This window comes from Momordica charantia (assembly GCF_013281855.1).
Source record: "Momordica charantia cultivar OHB3-1 chromosome 9 unlocalized genomic scaffold, Mcharantia_2.0 BLBB01000009.1, whole genome shotgun sequence".
NCBI lineage: Eukaryota > Viridiplantae > Streptophyta > Magnoliopsida > Cucurbitales > Cucurbitaceae > Momordica > Momordica charantia.
Genome location: NW_028275167.1, coordinates 2,823,693 through 2,843,579, shown reverse-complemented (window position 1 = coordinate 2,843,579; position 19,887 = coordinate 2,823,693). Strand labels below are relative to the sequence as shown.

The 19,887-nt window shown below is 35.6% G+C and overlaps 3 protein-coding genes across 6 annotated transcripts; all 3 read right to left on the bottom strand.

Moving 5' to 3' along the window:
* Nucleotides 1-6,737: 6,737 nt before the first annotated feature.
* On the bottom strand, nt 6,738-8,580 carry LOC111015603 (gibberellin 3-beta-dioxygenase 2). The gene is made up of 2 exons (XM_088128347.1): nt 7,915-8,580; nt 6,738-7,792 (listed from the first exon to the last, which is right to left on the bottom strand). Exons 1-2 carry the CDS (start codon nt 8,403-8,405, stop codon nt 7,162-7,164), a joined length of 1,122 nt encoding a protein of 373 aa, XP_087984473.1. The 5' UTR covers nt 8,406-8,580; the 3' UTR covers nt 6,738-7,161.
* Nucleotides 8,581-12,042: 3,462 nt separating this feature from the next.
* LOC111014937 (uncharacterized) lies at nt 12,043-15,429 on the bottom strand. The gene is made up of 8 exons (XM_088116965.1): nt 15,426-15,429; nt 15,214-15,299; nt 15,047-15,110; nt 14,770-14,910; nt 13,672-13,773; nt 13,379-13,522; nt 12,529-12,603; nt 12,043-12,317 (listed from the first exon to the last, which is right to left on the bottom strand). Exons 1-8 carry the CDS (start codon nt 15,427-15,429, stop codon nt 12,232-12,234), a joined length of 702 nt encoding a protein of 233 aa, XP_087973091.1. The 3' UTR covers nt 12,043-12,231.
* A 177-nt stretch (nt 15,430-15,606) lies between these two features.
* Nucleotides 15,607-19,870, bottom strand: ERH3 (P-loop containing nucleoside triphosphate hydrolases superfamily protein). 4 transcript variants are annotated; one of them, XM_022295225.2, is made up of 8 exons: nt 19,592-19,870; nt 18,746-18,906; nt 18,426-18,640; nt 17,590-17,784; nt 16,924-17,168; nt 16,657-16,815; nt 16,433-16,520; nt 15,607-16,118 (listed from the first exon to the last, which is right to left on the bottom strand). In XM_022295225.2, exons 1-8 carry the CDS (start codon nt 19,711-19,713, stop codon nt 15,837-15,839), a joined length of 1,467 nt encoding a protein of 488 aa, XP_022150917.1. In that variant the 5' UTR covers nt 19,714-19,870; the 3' UTR covers nt 15,607-15,836. The 4 variants fall into 4 exon arrangements, with proteins under 4 accessions (XP_022150917.1, XP_022150907.1, XP_022150913.1 ...); XM_022295215.2 differs by having other exon boundaries at nt 18,426-18,906; XM_022295221.2 differs by having other exon boundaries at nt 18,435-18,906; nt 19,592-19,869.
* Nucleotides 19,871-19,887: the final 17 nt, after the last annotated feature.

Below are 19,887 nucleotides of genomic sequence, written 5' to 3'. Positions count from 1 at the left end.
GTTTTATTTATAGCAACGACAAATCAAATTGAATGAAACATTACATAGATTCAAACCCTTTTTGTGTTCTTCGAGATGAGCAATTAATGAGACAAAGATTCAAACTTCAAAGAACTCCCACCTTGAAAACCAATAAACTACCATTGTTGTCCATTTGAATTAACAAGTAGAGGAGAGTTACATGCAATGCATGAGAGAGAGAATTAAGAACCAGCCCTAACAAAGCAAAAATCCCTTTCAAAATTCAAAGATAAGATCAAAACAAAAATCCATGCAGATAAACACAAGAATTAATCCTGCAAGAAAAATTTGTAGTTAATTACTGATTGAGAGAGTTAATTAGCACATGCAATGGTGGAATCCAAACCCAATAACTCACAAGTCAAGTTGTGTAATTTTGTAGGGAACCCAAATGAAATGAGACACAAGAAAAAACAAAAAAGAGAGAAAGAGAGAAGCTAACTATATGAATAAACTTGATGAATGTGTCACTATTACCCTCTACTTTTTTCCTCCATATCCACTTACTTAATGCCTAATGTATGGTTCTTCCTCTCTTGAAATTCATGTTGTTTGGCCAAATAATACCAATTTTCAACTTCTGTTTCTGGACCCCTTTTCATGCATGCAACTCATCTTTCAACTTCCTATAAAAAAAGTCAAACCATGCAAGTTGGTTTAGCCAACTTCTTTTTAGGAAAATCGTGAGTAGTCGCTAAATTTTCGTCCATAAAAAGATCATAAGTTTTATAATTCTCAATAATGGCCGACACTTGTTTTACGAAAATTATATTTTTACTCCTAATTAGTTCCTTACCTATTTAATTCTACCTACTGACTCATTTTTACTTTTAATTGTTGTAAATATTCTTATACCAATTTCACTAATCATACTATTTATTTTAGTCTTTCGTCTACTGTTTGAAATTTTAAATTCATCAACATTAGGAATTCTAAATCAAGCGAAGAAATCACTGGTAAGATATAACAAAGATACAAAATGGGCCAATACATGTAGTATACAAGAAGATGTCATAAAGCCCAATGCTAAGTCCAAGGTTCTCAGGCCTACTAAACCGTACCAAGATCGGTTAAGCAATCCAACAAAATAATTAAGTAACAAACAAGGGAAATCCTTAGAAATTGCTGACGTTGAAAAAAATGGCCAAAGTTTTTCTAAATTGTATATCATCGTCAAATTTGATTTCGTAGAATTTAGGGGAGGTGTATAATTCTAGATTTACCCCTCCACATATTTCATGCCCATGTTGTCGTTGCACCCTTTCCCCATTTTAACCATCTACATTTTCAGCCTCCTGCAATTCCCTCGACACCAGAGAATATTCTCATATTTTTTTTACATAATTCTTGATACAATCTCGTATTTTTGATCTTCTTGTAAACCTTCGGAATATTTTTTGAAGTGTGCAAACCAAACATAATGATGCCCTTGGGTTTCACCAAGTCTAAAACCGAATGGATTTATTTTTTTGTCCCATAATCCCTCATTATTATAGATGTCATAACACGTAATATCTGTGTACCAACAAGATTCCCAACTTAATATTGAAACCACCATACTACCAAAACAAACCACCAAATCTACCTATATCATTCAAACTATTTTAAAATATTATTATTTTCTTTTTAACAAACCGGTTAGTAAATTACACGGGAATCAACAATCTTAAATACCTTGTCTCTTTAATATTCTTACACAAAGTTTCATCAATCCCCACCCATTTTTGTTACATTTTTTGCGGAATTAAATTAATCAATGCGGAAATACTATGCAATCACAAGCCACGGTTTTACATGATGGAAGCTAGGAGGGGCAGGACAATTATGAAGGGTTCAGTACTGGGTACGTTTCAATTTCATTCGATTCCACCCAGCTACATCAACTCAGTAATGTATCTCTAGAGATCTTCATTTTCCAGTAGGAAGAAAAATTAGACGACTTTCACTGTTCAAAAATCGTGCTAACAAGTCGATTACTATGAGGCTGTCAGTAGATAGGGACGTGGCGTGGGCCATATCTCTTTTGTCGGATGTCATGTGTAGTGACTGTTGCATAGTTGTGGATACTGGCATCGTATATAACACCATCTACCGGAGCAGTGGAAGTGTAGACGCCACTCAGAATACAGTTTACCTTAGGGGAAAGAGTTATTTTATTATTTGTTTCTCAGTCAACGATTACACCATCACCAATTTGGGGGTCGGATAGGGTCGTTACAATTAATTACCTTATATAAGTTGCATTTTGATAACATAGTATTAAACAGTCCATATACACAGTATAAGATTAAACTGGTTATGAAATGCAATCATCATAAGGGATTCCTACACCCGGTTGTGAAATGCAATCAGATATAGGATTAAACTGTCCATACATCGTATAAGTACTTGGTTACCCCATTTTCAAAAGAAAGCATAAACAAGTTACAAAAAGTGGTAACTTACTGATCCTGCAAGTCAAAAATAGGCGCCAACAAAAAAGGCAAATAATAAATAAAAGGTCAAAAGAAAGCATAAAAAATTACCATAACAGAGATCCTACATATGTTTATCAAATGCAACCAGATATATGATTAATATGGCCATACACAGTATAACTATGTAGTTACCACATTTTCAAAAGAAAACATAAAGATTGTAACTTCCTGATCCTGTAATTCTAGGATAGTAGTCAAACAAAGTTTGTCCATGCATAGTCTAAAATAGTAGCAAAAAAAAGCATAAACAAAGTGATTTGTCCATACGTAGTTTAAATAAAACATAATTAAAGTCTAACAGAAGTAAATGTTTTAGAAAGTTTCAGGCATAATTGTATCACCATTGCAGTTCCTGGGATTGGCTTAAGAGTTCAAACGACTCCGATGGTATCCCCTTTGTGTCTTCTCTTGCGCAATGCTTTTTCTCCTCATTGCGTCTATATAAATGCTCGTAGCAATATTTTCGGTGGAACCCTCCACCCTCTTCATTGTTGCATCACGAGGCAATAAATCTTTTTTTTTTGTATTATTATATTGGTGTTCACCTAAAAAATCAAATAGATCATGTTATCATGACAGCGCATGTAGCTAACTACATTTACAGTTAGGACAATACAGTACCTCTTGAAGTGCTGACCTCCCTTCAAGTTCAACCTCATATAGGGGAGTACCTGATCCTGTATTTTCATCCCTATAGCGACTGAAAATAAAGCATCATAACATCACCATTTGGAAGGAAAAAGAATTGTTCAAATGTTATAAAAATAATCAATGAAATTTATAAGAAAAAGAAAACTTTGATACAATCTCAGTATTGTACATTTTTTTTCCCATTTCTTAGACAATATAATTCTTTATCTTTTGAAACTCTTCCATTCATGTCTTTGATAAGACATGTCAAACAAACTTACATAGGCAAGAACCAAGCAGAAACCAAGAGGCAACCTTTTTTCTAAGAACAAGACACTTCTCACAAGTCAAATCCTTTAATAAAATCTCTACCTCTTCTTCATAAATTCCATTTCAAATAGATCAAAATGACACATTGAGCTTCACTTTTGATATAATTAAGATTTTGCTTCCTTGTAATTATTGATTATTAGCTTTATTACCTTAAGAGGGAAAAAATATAATTTTTATTTGGCTTAATGGATAGATTTTAACTTGAAAATTAAGTTACACTCCGTTCAACTAACCAAACACTCATATTTAAGTTTAAGCACCTGAACATAAGGTAGCTATAAACTCAAACATGTGTTCATGCTCGAACTACTAAGTCCAACTAAACAGTATCCGATACGACAATAAGAATTAGTATTTAGTACTCAAAAAAAGAATCTCGTGTTGGGTTTGTAAGGTGATTGCAAACAAAGTCCACATTGGCTAGGGAAGGGAATGATCATGGGTATATAAGAGAGGACAATTATCTCCATTGGTATGAGGCCTTTTGGGTGAAACCAAAAGCAAAGTCGTGAGGGTTATGCCCAAAGCAGACAATATCATATCATTGTGGAGATACGTGGGGTACTCTGGGTACCGTTATCCTTAACAAGTGGTATCAGAGCCATGGTTTAAACCTACAAATAAGTGGTGAGTCTCGAAAGGTGTGGTCATGGTGTAATCCGTAGGTGTGCTCCATTGGTATGAGGCCTTTTGGGTGAACAAATAAGTGGTGAGTCTCGAAAGGTGTGGTCATGGTGTAATCCGTAGGTGTGCTCCATTGGTATGAGGCCTTTTGGGTGAAATCAAAAGCAAAGCCGTGAGGGTTATGCCCAAAGCGGACAATATCATACCATTTTGGAAATACGTGGGTGTCTTCAACAAGAAGATTGTAGATAGCTAGTCACAAATCTTCGAAAAACAAACATGGATAAAAATAATTTTTAAAGGGTTTAATACTCTTTTGGTCAATGTAGTTTCATTTGTTTTTAATTAGTGAGGAGCCGGCGGCCCTTTGACCTTTATCCCCCTATTCTTAGAGTATGTGCAATGAGTTCCATGTGATTTGAATCCAAGATCTCAAGAATATTTCTTGAAGCCCTAAGTCGCCTAAGTTATCTTTGGGAGATTAGCTTCATTTTAGTTCATTTGTTTTGAAATTATAATGATCTAAAATGAACAAAATTTAAAAGTACGGAGATCAAATAAACTGAAGTCGAAAGTATATTAATCAAAATAGTATTAAACTCACCTATATATTTTCAAAGGTTGGAAGTTGGTTCCTCACCTTTTCTAAAAATTTTTAAAATATATATTTTAGAATTATATTTATCCTATGGAATGAAAAAGAGGTTAATTCCACGAACTTCCAAACTCAAAAAATAAGTTTTATCTTTTCAAGAATAAACAACCGTTGCAATTCTCAGAATTATTTCTTTCACCTCCTCCCTTTGTTTCTCTCTCCTCTTCTTTGATTATTCTTCTCATCTGCATCCATTTTTTCAGCATGCAGAACAGCTACATTAAAAAATTGGCTTTAGGTTTCGACAAGTGTAAGGAAATAAAAAAGAAAAGAAAAAGTTTCATGCAAGAGAGAAACGACAAGACAACCTTATCAAAAGTTAAACAAGTGCAATGAACAATAGCCATGAGAGTTACATGCAAGAGAACAAGACAACACTGTCAAAAGTGAATGTTTCACTTTTGCATGCAGTTTGAAAATTTATGGTTAAAATTGATTCGTTGAACTAAAGATTAATGTTGAGGTAAAAAAAACCCTTTTCTTAGTTATTTATTGGAAACAACTCGTCTAAACGTCGATAAAAAAGGACTGGATTACTTAATCAGTTTATAATAGTGTCATTGATATGAGATCAGAGCTTAGAAAACTCAAACGAGAACCGTCTAAAAATGGGATTTGACCAAAATATTGATGAACCCAAAAAATACCATCTCGAAGGGTATGTTATCCCACATTGAAAACATAAGGACCTAACAATGGTTTGTAATAATTAGGGACTATTCATCTTCTTGCCAATTCAATAAATTTATAACAAAAATGCTTCGACACATGTAGCACTCCTTTGACCCGATGATAGGGGAGCCGGTGACTGAAGCCCTAGTGAACGGTGGCCGTGACTATAATAGTCCTAAGGTAGCGAAATTATTTGTCGGGTAAGTTTCGACCCGTACGAAAGACTATCGATCTGGGCATTGTCTCGGAGAGAGGTTTGGTGAACTAGACATGTCTGTGAAGATGCAAACTACCTGTCCTTGAATAGAAAGACTCTATGAAGCTTGAGATTGGCTTTGGGTCTTTCCTGCGTAATTTAGATGGAGGGCGAAGACGACAAGTACAGAGAAGAGACAGCCCTAGCAAAGCAAAAATCCCTTTCAAAATTCAAAGATAAGATCAAAAGAAAAATCCATGCAGAAACACAAGAATCCTGAAACAAAATTTGTAGTTGATTACTTGAGAATGTTAGCACATGCAATGGTGGAATCCAAACCCAATAACACACACACAAGTCAAGTTGTATAATTTTGTAGGGAATCCAGATAAAATGAGACAGTAGAAAAGACAAAAAAAAAAGTGTTTGGAGAAGGAAAAAAAGAAAAAGCTTACATTTTGTTTTGGTTTTCAATATCTGATCCCTTCCCACGAGGGATAGAGATCTTCATTGGGCACATGCAGTACCTGTCTTGTTGTGAATATATGAATAAATTTGATGAATGTGTCACTGTTACCCTTTACTTTTTTCCTCTATATCCACTTACTTAATGCCTAATGTATGGTTCTTCCTCTCTTGAAATTCATGTGTTGTTTGGGCAAATAATGCCAACTTTCAACTTCTTTTTCTGTACCTTTTGATGCATGCAACTCATCTTTTCAACTTCCTATACCTATTTACTCCTTTGTACAATAACAACAACAACAAAGGTCAAACCATGCAAGTTTGTTTGAACAAGTTCTTCTAGGGTTCACAAAATGGGCCAATCCATGTAGGACACACAAGAAGATGATCTAAAGCCCAATGCTAAGTCCAAAAGTTCTGATCAGACTTACTAAACTGACCCAAGATAAGTTAAACAATCTAATAAAAGTAGTTTTTGTTTTTGAAATTCGGTAAAGGTTTCGAGTGTGTTTTTAAGAAAGATATTGATGCAATGATGAAGGGTGATTAAACGTTGAAAAGAATGAATCATGATGTGTCCAATTAATAGTTAACAATATATTATTTTCAAAGATATGCAATTTCGTTGCAATGTCCTTTTACATCGAAATGATATTTTTGGAACTAGGCAAATATTTATATTATTTCATTTAAAATTTTTCTTTTTCCATACAAGTCTAATCTAAACTTACACAACAAACAAAGACCAATAACATCACAACTCTCACACACACACTCTAGACTTGATATTACTTACTACATCCACCACTCTCCTATTATTCAATCCTATATCTAAAACGAAAAAAAAAAAAAAGAAAAGAAACCTAAAACAACACCTCCTTCCTTGAGTTGGTTTAATTACATTATATTTATATAGTTAGCCTGATTGGGAAAGTTTTTTTACTACAACAACGCTGGGAGTGGGGATTCAAATCCATGATCTTTTAGTTGAGGATGTCTTAACCAATTGTGTTATTCCCAGATCGATCAAAACGGAGGAAGTTGGCGCTCTATTTACTTGTACGGGATAGGGGAAGGGAGGGGAGGTGTTATTCCACATTGACACTGTTGTTATCATTGACTTCCGATTGACCAGTAAGAGAAGCGGGGAGGCGGATGAAAGAGAGCGTATCGTTGAAATGCTTGGCCTTGGTTCCGACGTATTTAGACCTAGCGATTCGAGGATAGAGAGGGGGTTGGGTTGGACCCAATAGTTTCTTGAGTGGTGAGATTTCAGCGCTTTCTGGGGACCCAAATAGGTACACAACGGATTGCCGCTTCCGGGTTCGGTTCACGACCGCTTGGTGGAGCACAGTAGGGTACAACCCGTTTGTCATAATGTGGAGCAGGTCTCCCACCTGGACCACTAGCCTATCGGGTACCGCCTCTACCGTCACCCACCGGTTCCCCTCCCGTAACACTTGCAACCCTTTAGTATTATTCTGGTACACCACCGTGAGGAGGCTGGTGTCGCTGTGGACCCCGAGACCCATTGCTCGATCGGGATTCGGACATACCGGGTACGAGTTCAACTGGACCACTGTATGGTTCCCTTGGAAATCGCCATTCGAGTCAGCCCATTTCACGTCCTCCCACGTTATCCCTAGTTCCCCCAAGGCCAGCCAAATCAGTCTCTTACATAAACTCTTCATTTCCCGCTCATATTCTTCTATCATATCACTACAAAAAAAAAAAACCATATCTTCCTTTTATGGAGCCATAGCGCGAGAATATTGTTGTTAAAACAAATATAACTCAACTGATTAAGGCATAAGTAGTTTACATGGTAGCGAGATTAGTACCAATATTTAGTGTAGTCATTGGGCCAAAGTTGGCGAAAATGGTCGCGAGGGGAGTCGGCGATGGTGAAGCCTTCAGACCACATACGTTTGGGGAAGAAGGAGGAGATGTGAAGAATGCCATAGCCTGTGACACCATCGGGGGAGCGAGCAGCCTTGAGTTTTTGATCGGGCGGGAGGGAGAAGAGAGAGTTCACGGCAGTATCGATGCGGTTAAGGAGAGAGCTGGGGATGCCATGGTTAATGACCTGAAATGCTCCCCAGGTGCTGCATGCAGTAGCAATGAGGTGGGCAGCGTTAGGGAGAGAAAGGTCAACAAGGGGGACGGTGTCAGAGTTGGAGTCGAGATCAACGACGGGAGGGAGGTTGGCAGGTTGGACCCATGCATAGGAGTCAGGGAGCTCTTGGGAGGAGTCGAAGTCCAAGTTTTTGTGGGCGGGGACGTGAATAGGGCGGGATTTAAAGGCGTCTGTTAATTTTGTGGTTGTGGCCATTATGATTTGATGAGGAACTTTCGATATGCAAAAAAAGAAAGGATTTCAAAACAACACATAAAAAATGGTGGGAAAGTTGTTGTAAAAGAAGTACTTTTCAGGGGAGGGGCAAAATACATAGGATTTGTAATTTGTACAAAGAAGATATAATATAAAGTGCAAGAGAATAGAATGGTATGGAATGAGTATTTATAGGGGATGATAGCGAACACGTAAAACAAAGAACAATTGGGAGAGAGAACGAGAGAATTAGTGAGGGAGAGAGACAGTAGTGGGGGAGAAAAAGACAATATTTTTTTACTGAGTGGCACAGCACCCACCGTTTAATTTTTTATAGGTAAGAGGGAGGAACGCAAAAAAATTAATGGTTGAAAGGAAACTTTCAATTGTATCTAGCTGGTATTGTCGTTCAAGAGATAGACCTGCTATCATGATAGAAGAGAGACTTTTCTTTTATTTTTTTTCTAAAATTAGTAGCGGTAAACAAGTTCATGGTTTACAAAAGAATTTTCAGGTAGTCTAATCAATAGAGAAGTAATGTTGGAGAGAGAATTAAAAGGAGTGCAGAGGATAAAGAGAATGAGAGGAATGAGAGGAAGGACGGGATGGGTACAATGTGGGTGAGACTAGTATTTTGTTTAATAATAATAATAACAACAAAAGAATGAAGAGGAATAGAAGAAATTACGGGGCATCTCTCACTCTAATGATAATAAATCAAATGGACTTAATATAATTTCCATCAAATAAACATGACTCTTTTTCTTCTCTATTTCCCTATATGCCTCTAACTTGTCTTCAAGTAAAAAATTATCTCAATCAAACATATTCCCCTTCTCTCCTTTCTTAATTCGTTCTTTCTGAGAGACCGTTGTATTGCTTCCACTGCTACAGAATTATTCTGGATCCGTCAAGTGCTCAAAGATCTTCATATTTACAGCTCAAAATCTCCCACTTTGTGGTGTGATAACACCTCTGCTATACAATTAGCTCGTAATCTGGTGTTCCATGGGCGTACAAAACATATCGAGATTGACTTTCATTTTATTTGGGAGCGTGTTCTTCGCAAAGACATTGAACTGTGCTATGTCTCTACTGCTTTTCAGTTGACTGATCTTCTTACAAAACCCCATACCTATGACCGTCTGCTCTTCTTCAGATCCAAACTTATGCTTTCGACAGCATGAGTTTGAGGGGGAATAATAACTCATATTATTGTATTAGTTAAATGAGTTTGTTAGCAGTTGAATAGATGTGTAGTTAAGCTTTAGTTAGACTTTCAGTTGTATTTGTTATTCAAATACATATAAATACGTCTCTTCTTCCTAAACCATACTCTCTCAAAACTATATGACAATGCTCCTCTTTTTATTTTGACTAAACTATACCCTTCCTCACCTGTATACCCACACAAGTGTTAAGAATAATAGTACCCTCAAGTATCTCTACAATTGTAAGATATTGTCGACCACTGTGAGCATAACTCTCATGACTTTACTTTTAGTTTCACCAAAAAGACCTTATATCAACAGAGATAATGTCCTTATCTATATACCATGGATTATGTCATTTTCCCTCCCCAATATGGGATTGTTTGAACACCTTGGAAAACTTAGTAATCGTACCCTCAAACAAAGTTCCATTTTTATCTGGCCTCACATAAACATTCACCGATCTACTCTCCGACATGAGAGCTGATCTGTTGACTTCTGACTGACAACGACCAATGTCTGTCTGCCCTTATCCAAGGTCTGCAATTAACATCATATCACATTTTGATAAGGTTGATTTTTTGAAAATCAACTTTATCAAAAGTTAAACCAAGTGTAATGAACATACGGTGAGAGTTGCATGCAAGATCGAGTGAGGGTATTTCTGGAAATAATTTTATAATAATTTTCAAACTTGTTCTCGCTCGAACAACACTCTCAAAAGTGAAACACACTTTTGATATTAATTATGTTTTTTCTTTTTTCTTTTTTTTTTCAATTGAAAATTTATAGTTAAAAATGATTCATTGAACTAAGCCCAGTTTAATTCAAAGGAATTGAAAATAAAAATGTTCACAGGTGTTTACTAAATTACATCAACGAAATTAAGGGGTAGAACTAGTTCTTCAAACTTTTTAATCAAATCTCATTCTTCGTCGGCAACTTTATCGATTTCATTCTCATTCCTCTTTTTGTATGCCTCATATACATTTATAATCATTTCTTTACAACTTTTATTAATTTATGTGATTTTATTATACAATATTCCAAAATTTTATTTAATTTTTTAATCAATTAATAGAATTTTGTTATTATTAATTAACATCAATACATTTTTAAAAAAATAAAGTTTAATATGTTTCAAAAAAAATTAAATAAAGTTTAATAGTACTTTATATTAAATAATGGTTGTTCCAATAAAAATTAATTTTAGTTGATGTAATTCTATTTTAATTATTTATTCTTTGTTAATATTAAATACTCTTCATGGTAGCTCATTGGTCCAAAAGAGCTAGGGTTAATTAAAAGGGAATGAGTTCAAATCTTATGGTGGCCACCAACCTTAGAAATTAATAACGACACCAAATATTATAAGGGTAAGACGGTTGCCCCAAAAAACTCCCACCTTGAAAACAATAAACTACCATTGTTGTCCATTTGGATTAACAAGTAGAGGAGATTTACATGCAATGCATGAGAGAGAGAGAGAGCAAAAATGCTTTAATCTTTTCTCCTATATATCCACTTACCTAAAGACTAATGTATGGTTCTTCCTCTCTTGAAATTCATGTTGTTTGGCCAAATAATACCAATTTTCAACTTCTTTTTATGTACCCTTTTGATGCATGCAACTCATCTTTCAACTTCCTATAAATAAAAAATAAAAAAAGTCAAACCATGCAAGTTTGTTTAGCCAACTTCTTTTCAGGAAAATCTCGAGTAGTCGTCAAATTTTCGGTAATAAAAAGATCATAAGTTTTATAATTCTCAATAAGGGAGAACACTTGTTTTACGCCGATTTCAAAATCAAATAATCTCTAAAATCTCAACCCTACATAGACGAAAATTACAAAATTATCCTAATTAGTTCCTTACCTATTTAATTCTACCTACTAACCCATTTTTACTTTTTATTGTTGTAAATATTCTTATACCAATTTCACCAATCATACTATTTGTTTTAGTCTTTCAATGAAATTACTGGTAAGATACATGAAAGATACAGAATGGGCCAATCCACGTAGGATACAAGAAGATGTCATAAAGCCCAATGCTAAGTCCAAGGTTCTCAAGCCTACTAAACCGTCCCAAGATCACTTAAGCAATCCAACAAAAGAGAGTAATAAACAACTCTTTTTTTCTTTGAAACCACCCACCCATTTTGATAAATGTCCTTAATTTACAAATGTTTAATATGTAAATAAGGCAAAAAAGTAAAATCCATGTCAATCAATAATTACTATTTGATTACCTAGAGGCTACATCAATCATAAATAATCTTTAGTCTTCACCTTATGAAATCAAATCCTCTAGAAAGTTCAAGACGAATGTTACCAAGATATCACAATGGGTCATTTTCACCAAGTCTTCATTCTTTTACATTTTTTTAATTATAAGTTATAGGAAAAAAGTAATACGTACAAATATAATTACAAATTTTTAGAACATAATAAAATTAAGAATGGCGGGAAATTATATATTTAACACGAAAGTATTCATATTACAACTTACGTGCTACTTTTATTAGGAAAATAACCTAATATAAAATGCTAAAATTATTGGAAATATATAGAAAATTTAGGCGTGATGTCCATTATTGTAAGCCTAAGCAGCTTTCAAAGCCATGTTTGGATGGTAACAGCAGTCACTTGAATGAAAATGGAAGGGAGATTCCATGAGCCTTTCAATTTGTTGGCTGATCCTGTCATATTTTATATCTTAGTGTTACGATGGCCAAAAATTATGGGCTCAAGGAAAAGAACAAGTACATCAAGCAATGTATCTTCGGAAGAATAGAAAACTCGTAGATTTGTTTATAGACTGGATAAGAAATAACATTGCAAGAATTCAAATTCACGACTTCCTATTATAATATTGCATTAAGTTATCATTGGATATGGGGAGAAATTTACCAATTATTTGCAGCACTGAAGCGGAAGAATTTCTTTGTGGAGATGTAGCACCAATACAATATTCTCCAAAATAGCCTGTAAAAATAGGTCGAGATAGTTGTTATCAGTCAAAACATAAAACATTAAGAAAGTCATACTTCTTTCCTTTACTCCCATGCTCTGCGCAGCAAGAGTAACTATTTACCAACCTCAAGATAATTGAACTGGTCAAGACATTATAACTTTTTGACCAGGTATTTTTTAACTCAAAACAAAAATAACAAGAGTAACTATTTACAACCAAACCAAAAACTTCAACAGAACCCCAACTAAAGTGAACATCTTTTAACTTTTGGTATAGTGAAACCTTTGGTTGGAATATAATATCACATAATAAAACCATTTTTCTTTTGTTGGATTAAGAGGAATTAACATTTATCTCGAAACTGGACATATGTCGTTTCTTTGTATAAATAATATGAACCTTCTCAGTTATTTGTCACACCATATTTATATAATTATCTTCTCGTGACCATAACTTAAAAAATAATGGAAGATGGCCAGTCCAAGATTTAGTCATCCGAGTGAAAAAATATATATATTATATTAACTTAAAGCTGCCTTCCAGAACTAGTATATTAAGGCATTATATCTTTCCGTACATTAGTGGGTGAGGCTCAAAAGCAATTACCACAATTGTTAAGACAAATGAAGACAAAACTATGGAATAAAGTCTATTTTACTAACCTCAAAATTCTTTAAGAATCATGATATGAAGTAATATGGCATTAAATAAAAATAATAAAAAATAGTGATATGGCTAAATTCAGGTGAACTGTTACTGTAATGCTAGAAATTTTCTCTTACTTACAGCGCTTAAAGCATGGTAAGAATGTCAAGTTCAATAAATTCTCGAATCCTTCGTGGCAATGGCAAGAGTATGGGAATGCAGCTGCTCCTGCTCCATCGGCCACGCAGGTTCCATTACCACACCAAACAACCCTGCAAGCTGAAACTTTAAAATAGAAGCTTTTTTATCAATTTCAAATACAACATTACTGAGTTTCGAGATAATATATATAACTTAAAAGTCTAATTGATTTACAGAGTTCGATATATAAACAAGAGAGCAAATTTCTTCCTGTAGTTTAGTGAGCAGCATACGGTTTGAGAAACCAAAAGGTGAAGGAAGGAAAGGAACCACCGTGGTTGGTGGCAGTGGTGGTGGAAGTGGAGATCCACCGCCACGTCGGAAATCTGGAATCCCTGAAAGTTCAGCAACAGCTCATAATTTGTTAAATTACAAGTTCGTCTCTAAATTTTCATAGTTTATTTAATAGATCTCTAAACTTTATAAAAGGTATAATAAATCTCAAAATATTTAAGATTGGGGCCTAATAAATTTTAAAAATTATTTATTATACGTAATTCAAAGACCTGCTAGACACTTTTTAAGTTCAAACACATATTAGAAACAACAGATACTTTTTAAAGTTTAAAGATTAAAATGGTAATTTATCTTTTTATTTTTATTTATCCTTTTTCCGAGGATAGCTTTGTCCGCTTCATGCACCGTACCCATTTCTGTTTTCTTCTATATTTTTTCTCCCTCAGCAGAGAGTATTGTTGCCGTAATTTGTTCCATGTTATAGCTAATCTTGTTATTCACCATCTTTGATGTGTTCTTTATATTTTATATTAATACGGATAAACTGGACACGCCTACCATGAGAAAAGACAGTTCTTCATTCTTGACACAAATTGTACACCCATGAATTTGACTAGAAAACAGTACACTATCAAACGTAAATAGATTAACAAGTAAAAATCGTACTATGCTATTACGAAATTTACAAATAAATGAATTTGATTTCTTTAAGTGCGATTCTTTCTCGTTCATATTTCTGCAAGTGTAAATGCATGACATGCGTCCTATTCTCTAGCTCAATGATGCAGATGTCTTTGTTAAAGGTAAAAAACCAACTAATTCACGTTGATTTTGAGGCTTTACAAAATTACATTGCAATTTTATCTCATTCGAAAACTATGGATCGATCCAATGGTCAACATAATTCATTAGTAGATTAACGACTTTTTACTTCTAAACTTTAATCACTATTCTATTTGATGCAATTTTAATTAGTATAACAAAACTAGGAGGCCTATTAACCATATGAATATGTATGGAATACCATTAATATAAAGGAGTGCGCGTGCGTTTGTGGATGTGTCATGTGTGTGTATAGAGAGAGAGATCCTTACAGTTGGGAAGAACACAAGGAAAGGTGAACGAACCAATCTGGAGTCTCCTCCAACCAGAATTGCATTCACAATCGAAACCAAGAAATGAAGCATTAGATGCCTTGCAAGTTCCTTGCCCACAATTTATGACTGAGCACACGCCTACAAATCAAATCGGAATATTTATAAAAGATTAAAACCAATCTAACTAACCCAAAGAAATGAACAACAAAAGCAAAAGCCAAAAGTATAACTTGACGCTGCATAGACAAACTCACATATAAAGGATAATGCCTACCTTGTGATGAGCTTGAAACCAACTCTTGTGATGAGTTTAGAGTTCTACTGGTTGCAAGGAAGAACTGGAGAGAAATGAGGATGAGGATGTAGAAATTGAACTCATCCTCCATGATTTTTTATAAATGACTGCCAAGATTTATTCCACTATTTAAAATAGAAACTCACCTCAACAACCCCCCCCCCCCCCCCCCCCCCAAACCAGTGCAAGTTTTTCCGCCGGTGGCAAAGATTGGTGATGTCATGAATGAATGCTCAACCTCCAGTACAATACACACACAAAACCCACAGTTAAAAACTTTAAGACAATAGAAAACTAATTAAACATAAACAAGTAAACACAAGGACAATTCGAGTATAATTCAAGTAAATAAAGGCACCCATACTTAAGGTCAATGGTTTGATGATCCTCATGCCCACAACAGTTGAACCTAAAAAAAAAAAAAAACAAACCAGCAAATGCAAGTACTATAAATCAAAGCTAGTTTCCGAAAATTTTCCCGATATTAATTTCATAGCGATGAGTCTCGAAAGAAAATTATACATTTCATAGGTGCAGAATTGAATCTCAATCGAAACTTCAACTTCTTCGTAATCAATAAGTTACATAGAGTCAGTGGTCAAAGGAACCAAAGTTTCACAAGCTGTATAGGACGCTGCAGACACTTGGATTACTATTAATCACACCACGACAACACAATGATTATCATAAAGACAAAATTAATAAACAAATCACTTAATCAACTGGAGAAGTTGTGAATCCGTTACTGATCTTGATAGTAGCTTGTAATTTATGCAGACCCAAAGTCTGAAAACCACTTCTCATGCCGTTCGATATCAGCAGCAGAAACACTTCGTTGTACCTTCTTCAATGCTTCTTCAAAGTCACACATGGCAACAGGGTCCTTTGAAATCTCATCCTTGGGCATATTCTTGATCTCATCGCGAGTTTTTCCAGCAATTTTCCGTCTCATTCCATTCAAGGAAGCATCTCTGCAAACATTTGTGAGATCGTCCCCACTATATCCTTCTGTCCGGCGAGCAACGTCATCAATATTCACATCAGGAGCCACCTAATATAGACAATCATAATTATTTTGCATCAAATAAGTTTATTCACAAACTAAGAAAATAGTTTTGCAAGGTAAGTTCAAACCAACGAACAAGTATAGGATTCCTTTACGAACAATGATAACTAAACCAAAAGAAGTAATTAAAACACAAACGAAGATAAGAGAACAAATATGATAACCCACTTAAGGCAATTGGTGCAAGAATTAAGCACCTAAAATTTTCAAAGGAGATGAGAATTAATATAAATCCCTGTGCAAGTACAGTCATTCCAACAGCATTACTTATACTAAGACCGAATAGTCACTTGATTTACCTCAACAGTTTTTAGATTTATCCTGATAAGCTCCTTCCTGCTCTCAAAATTAGGAAGAGGGATATAAATACGCTTTTCAAGCCTCCTCCTGAAATTGTAGCACCAATTAAAAGAAGAAATCAACTAGCAACCCCAGTAAGACTAACTGCCGCACCAATGCGTCCACCACATAAACAATCAAATTTACTTGAAGAATGAAGTATAAGCATGTTAACAGGACCAACCTAAGTGCCTCATCAATGTCCCACGGGAAGTTTGTAGCAGCCAAAACCATCACTATCTTACGGCTACCATCTTCGCCTGAGGAACTATTATTTACACCATCTACCTGAACTAAAAGCTCTGACTTCACTCTTCTGGATGATTCATGCTCACCTGAAGCCCTGAAGAAAACACCTTGATGCAGTTATTTTTCTCAATAAAAATAAGAGGAAGAGAGTTAAAGAACGTTGATCGTAAGCAAAATCATCTAATTACATGAAGAATCTTACCCACGAGCATTGCATAGAGAGTCAATTTCATCGATGAAGATAGTACTCGGTGCATAAGCTCTTGCAAGATCAAACAAGCACCGGACCATGCGCTCACTCTCCCCACGCCATTTTGAAGCCAAGGTAGCAGAAGAAACATTAAAAAATGTTGTGCCACACTCAGTTGCCACAGCTTTAGCAAGTAATGTCTTCCCAGTCCCAGGAGGGCCAAACATTAGGACTCCTTTCCACGGTCTCCTTATTCCCTGCAAGGAAGAAGCAGCAAGAATCAAGATTTATATGTATGACATATGGACACAGGTAACAAGCACGCTATGGCCAGCATGGGACAAAGAAAAATATTAAGTCAAACAAATGCCCTCTGCAGATATAAAATCTAAAGCTAAAAGAAATTTTAGGTTCAAATTCTGTAAAGTTTCAATTTCTCTATCAATCATCTGGCAGTAACATAATAAACCCTCCTAAAGGTCAGGTTGAATGGGCAGCCCCTAGAAAATATTATTGATTTCCATCGTTGAAGGCTAAAGCACTCATCAACAACAGGGATAGATATAACCAAGCATACTAATCATCATGGCTAGAAAATCAGTACAGATTGATGATTGTTTTGGTATCGTTCCACTCAACTAATTTACAGACTTGTCTAGTTCACTAATTCAATAATACCTGAAAATATTCTGGCATCCACAGGGGAAGAACAACAGCTTCCTCCAGAAGTCTTTTTGCTTCACTCAGGCCTGCAACATCATCCCATCTCACTCCTGGACTGGTTTCCAACACATCTCTTTCAAGCATAGCAGCAAGATCAGGATCAGGTCCCTCATACTGTCCCTTCTTAGACTTCCCATCATCATCACCATTCTAACAATATCATTCATTAGTTAAATGATCCATAGAAACATAATATATACTACACTACACAACCTTGAGATAGAAATTACAACAGATTAATAATTCATGAAAACAAATATAAATAAAAGTGATTTCTGATTTATGATTTCTGTAAAATGAATGTGGGTTTCATTAAAAATAATAATAAAATAAATAAAGAGAGAGAGAGAGAAAGGCAATGGGAGACAATAGATAAAAAGAAAATTGAGATTAAGGGCTTGTTTGGCAACCAATTCTTAAAATAGTTTTCAATTTTGGTTTTCAAAAATGGTTTCAAACTGTGATCTGATGCCTAAAGGTTAGCGCTATTGTGCACTGAAGTTATTAATCGCAAACCAAAATACGTTAAAAAAACTCCCAAACTGGCCCTAAATCTCTTTAAATGTGAGAAAACAAACTATAGACAGGTGAAAGGACAGAAATGGCTGAACTTGTACGCACAAGAGAAGAAGGTAAAACATCATCAAGGAAAGGAATTTCGCACGCAGAGCAATCAACTCAAAAGAAGGTTGGATCATATGTCTCATGCAACAAATGGAGAGTGTCACACATGCATAAGAGCCAAGTTATTCGTGGAGGAAAAAGGAATTGAGAAATAAATTTGGGCTTACAGAACTTACTGCAGAATCTGTCTTGCTAGATTTACCACTCGTACTAGAGCCTTTCTTTCCAGTAGTTGATCCACGGACGCCAGTGTTAGCACGACTTGAACCACCAGCCTTCGCACCACGCGCAGTAGTATTTGGTCTGGTGGAACCACGAGCCCAAGCCCCATCTTGTGGTGATTTCCTCATACCAACTTGACCAGCCCTTGCAGGCCTTCTACCTGTAGAGTCCCTACTTGGAGGCCTCCATACATCAGGATCATCCATTGGAGGGGCTGAAGAAGTTGGGTACTCATCTAATGGTTGAAAAACAAATGATGATTTACCATGAATTGGAGGAGAAGCTGGACGCCGACCCATGGGTATTTCCTTAAAAGCCTTCCTCTCTGCATCTAACTGCTTTACAACTTCTATTTCCTCAGAGAGGGCTTTTTTCACATTCATCCATTTTGCACGCATTAAAGGGTCATCTACTGAACTAAGATGCCTAAAATTGATAAATAAGTGGAACTTGAGTCAGAACCATACTGAAGAAAAGAATAGTTAAAAACGTCAAAGATTTAAACAAGAGGTATTCGGCAGGATTGATCTTCCCAGCGCTGGAGTACTACCAATCATCAAATTTTTAGATCTCTTTTGCTTCTACATCTTTCACGGAAACTAGAAACTAAATTGGCGGCAGGTAACATGGCATAGCATGATCGTTAATCAACAACCCCAAAATATGATCCACTAGTACAATTTATGGTCATACCAAGACATTAAGTCTAACTTAACTATCCTTATAGAGAACTACAAAAGCTGGGATGATTATCCTATCCCATTCCTCTACTCCCTAATTTTCACAATAAATTTAAATTAATATTAGAACAATCCAGAGCGGGAAATTGGGTTTTCGATTATCCAAAATAAGAAGAGACGATATCATATCTCCTTACTTTATTCTTCCTTTTTGGGTGCTTTTTCACAATAACACAACACAGGCAGCAAACTGAACAAGTCAAATCACATCAATCTGACTTCGTAAACATGAAGAAAATAAAAACTAGTTCAGTACGAAGAAGCAGCTAATTCAAAACGCAAATAAAGATCAAGATCGAAAAGCAAGCTCAAATGAAAATCAGGTAACAAAAACTGAAGTTGTAGAGATGAAATTGGTAAAGAGAGAGTACTTGTTGATCTGAGCTATAACACCGTCAAAGAAGATTATAGAAGTGTCATAGAGCCCCTCAAGAGCGTATTCCCTCGCCAATTTCAGATGGTCCTGGAAGCCCACCAGTGTAGAACCTCCCATTATCTCTCTCTCTCACTCGAATTGGCAACACCTTAAAGCATAGAACTGATGAAGATGAAGAAGAAATCAACCTCCACAGCCTCTCTCTCTCTCTCTCTTCTATCTCTCTCTAGCACGTCGACGATGCAGCGAACTATGACGAAGACGCATAAGCGTTCAGAAGCCAGAAGCGAG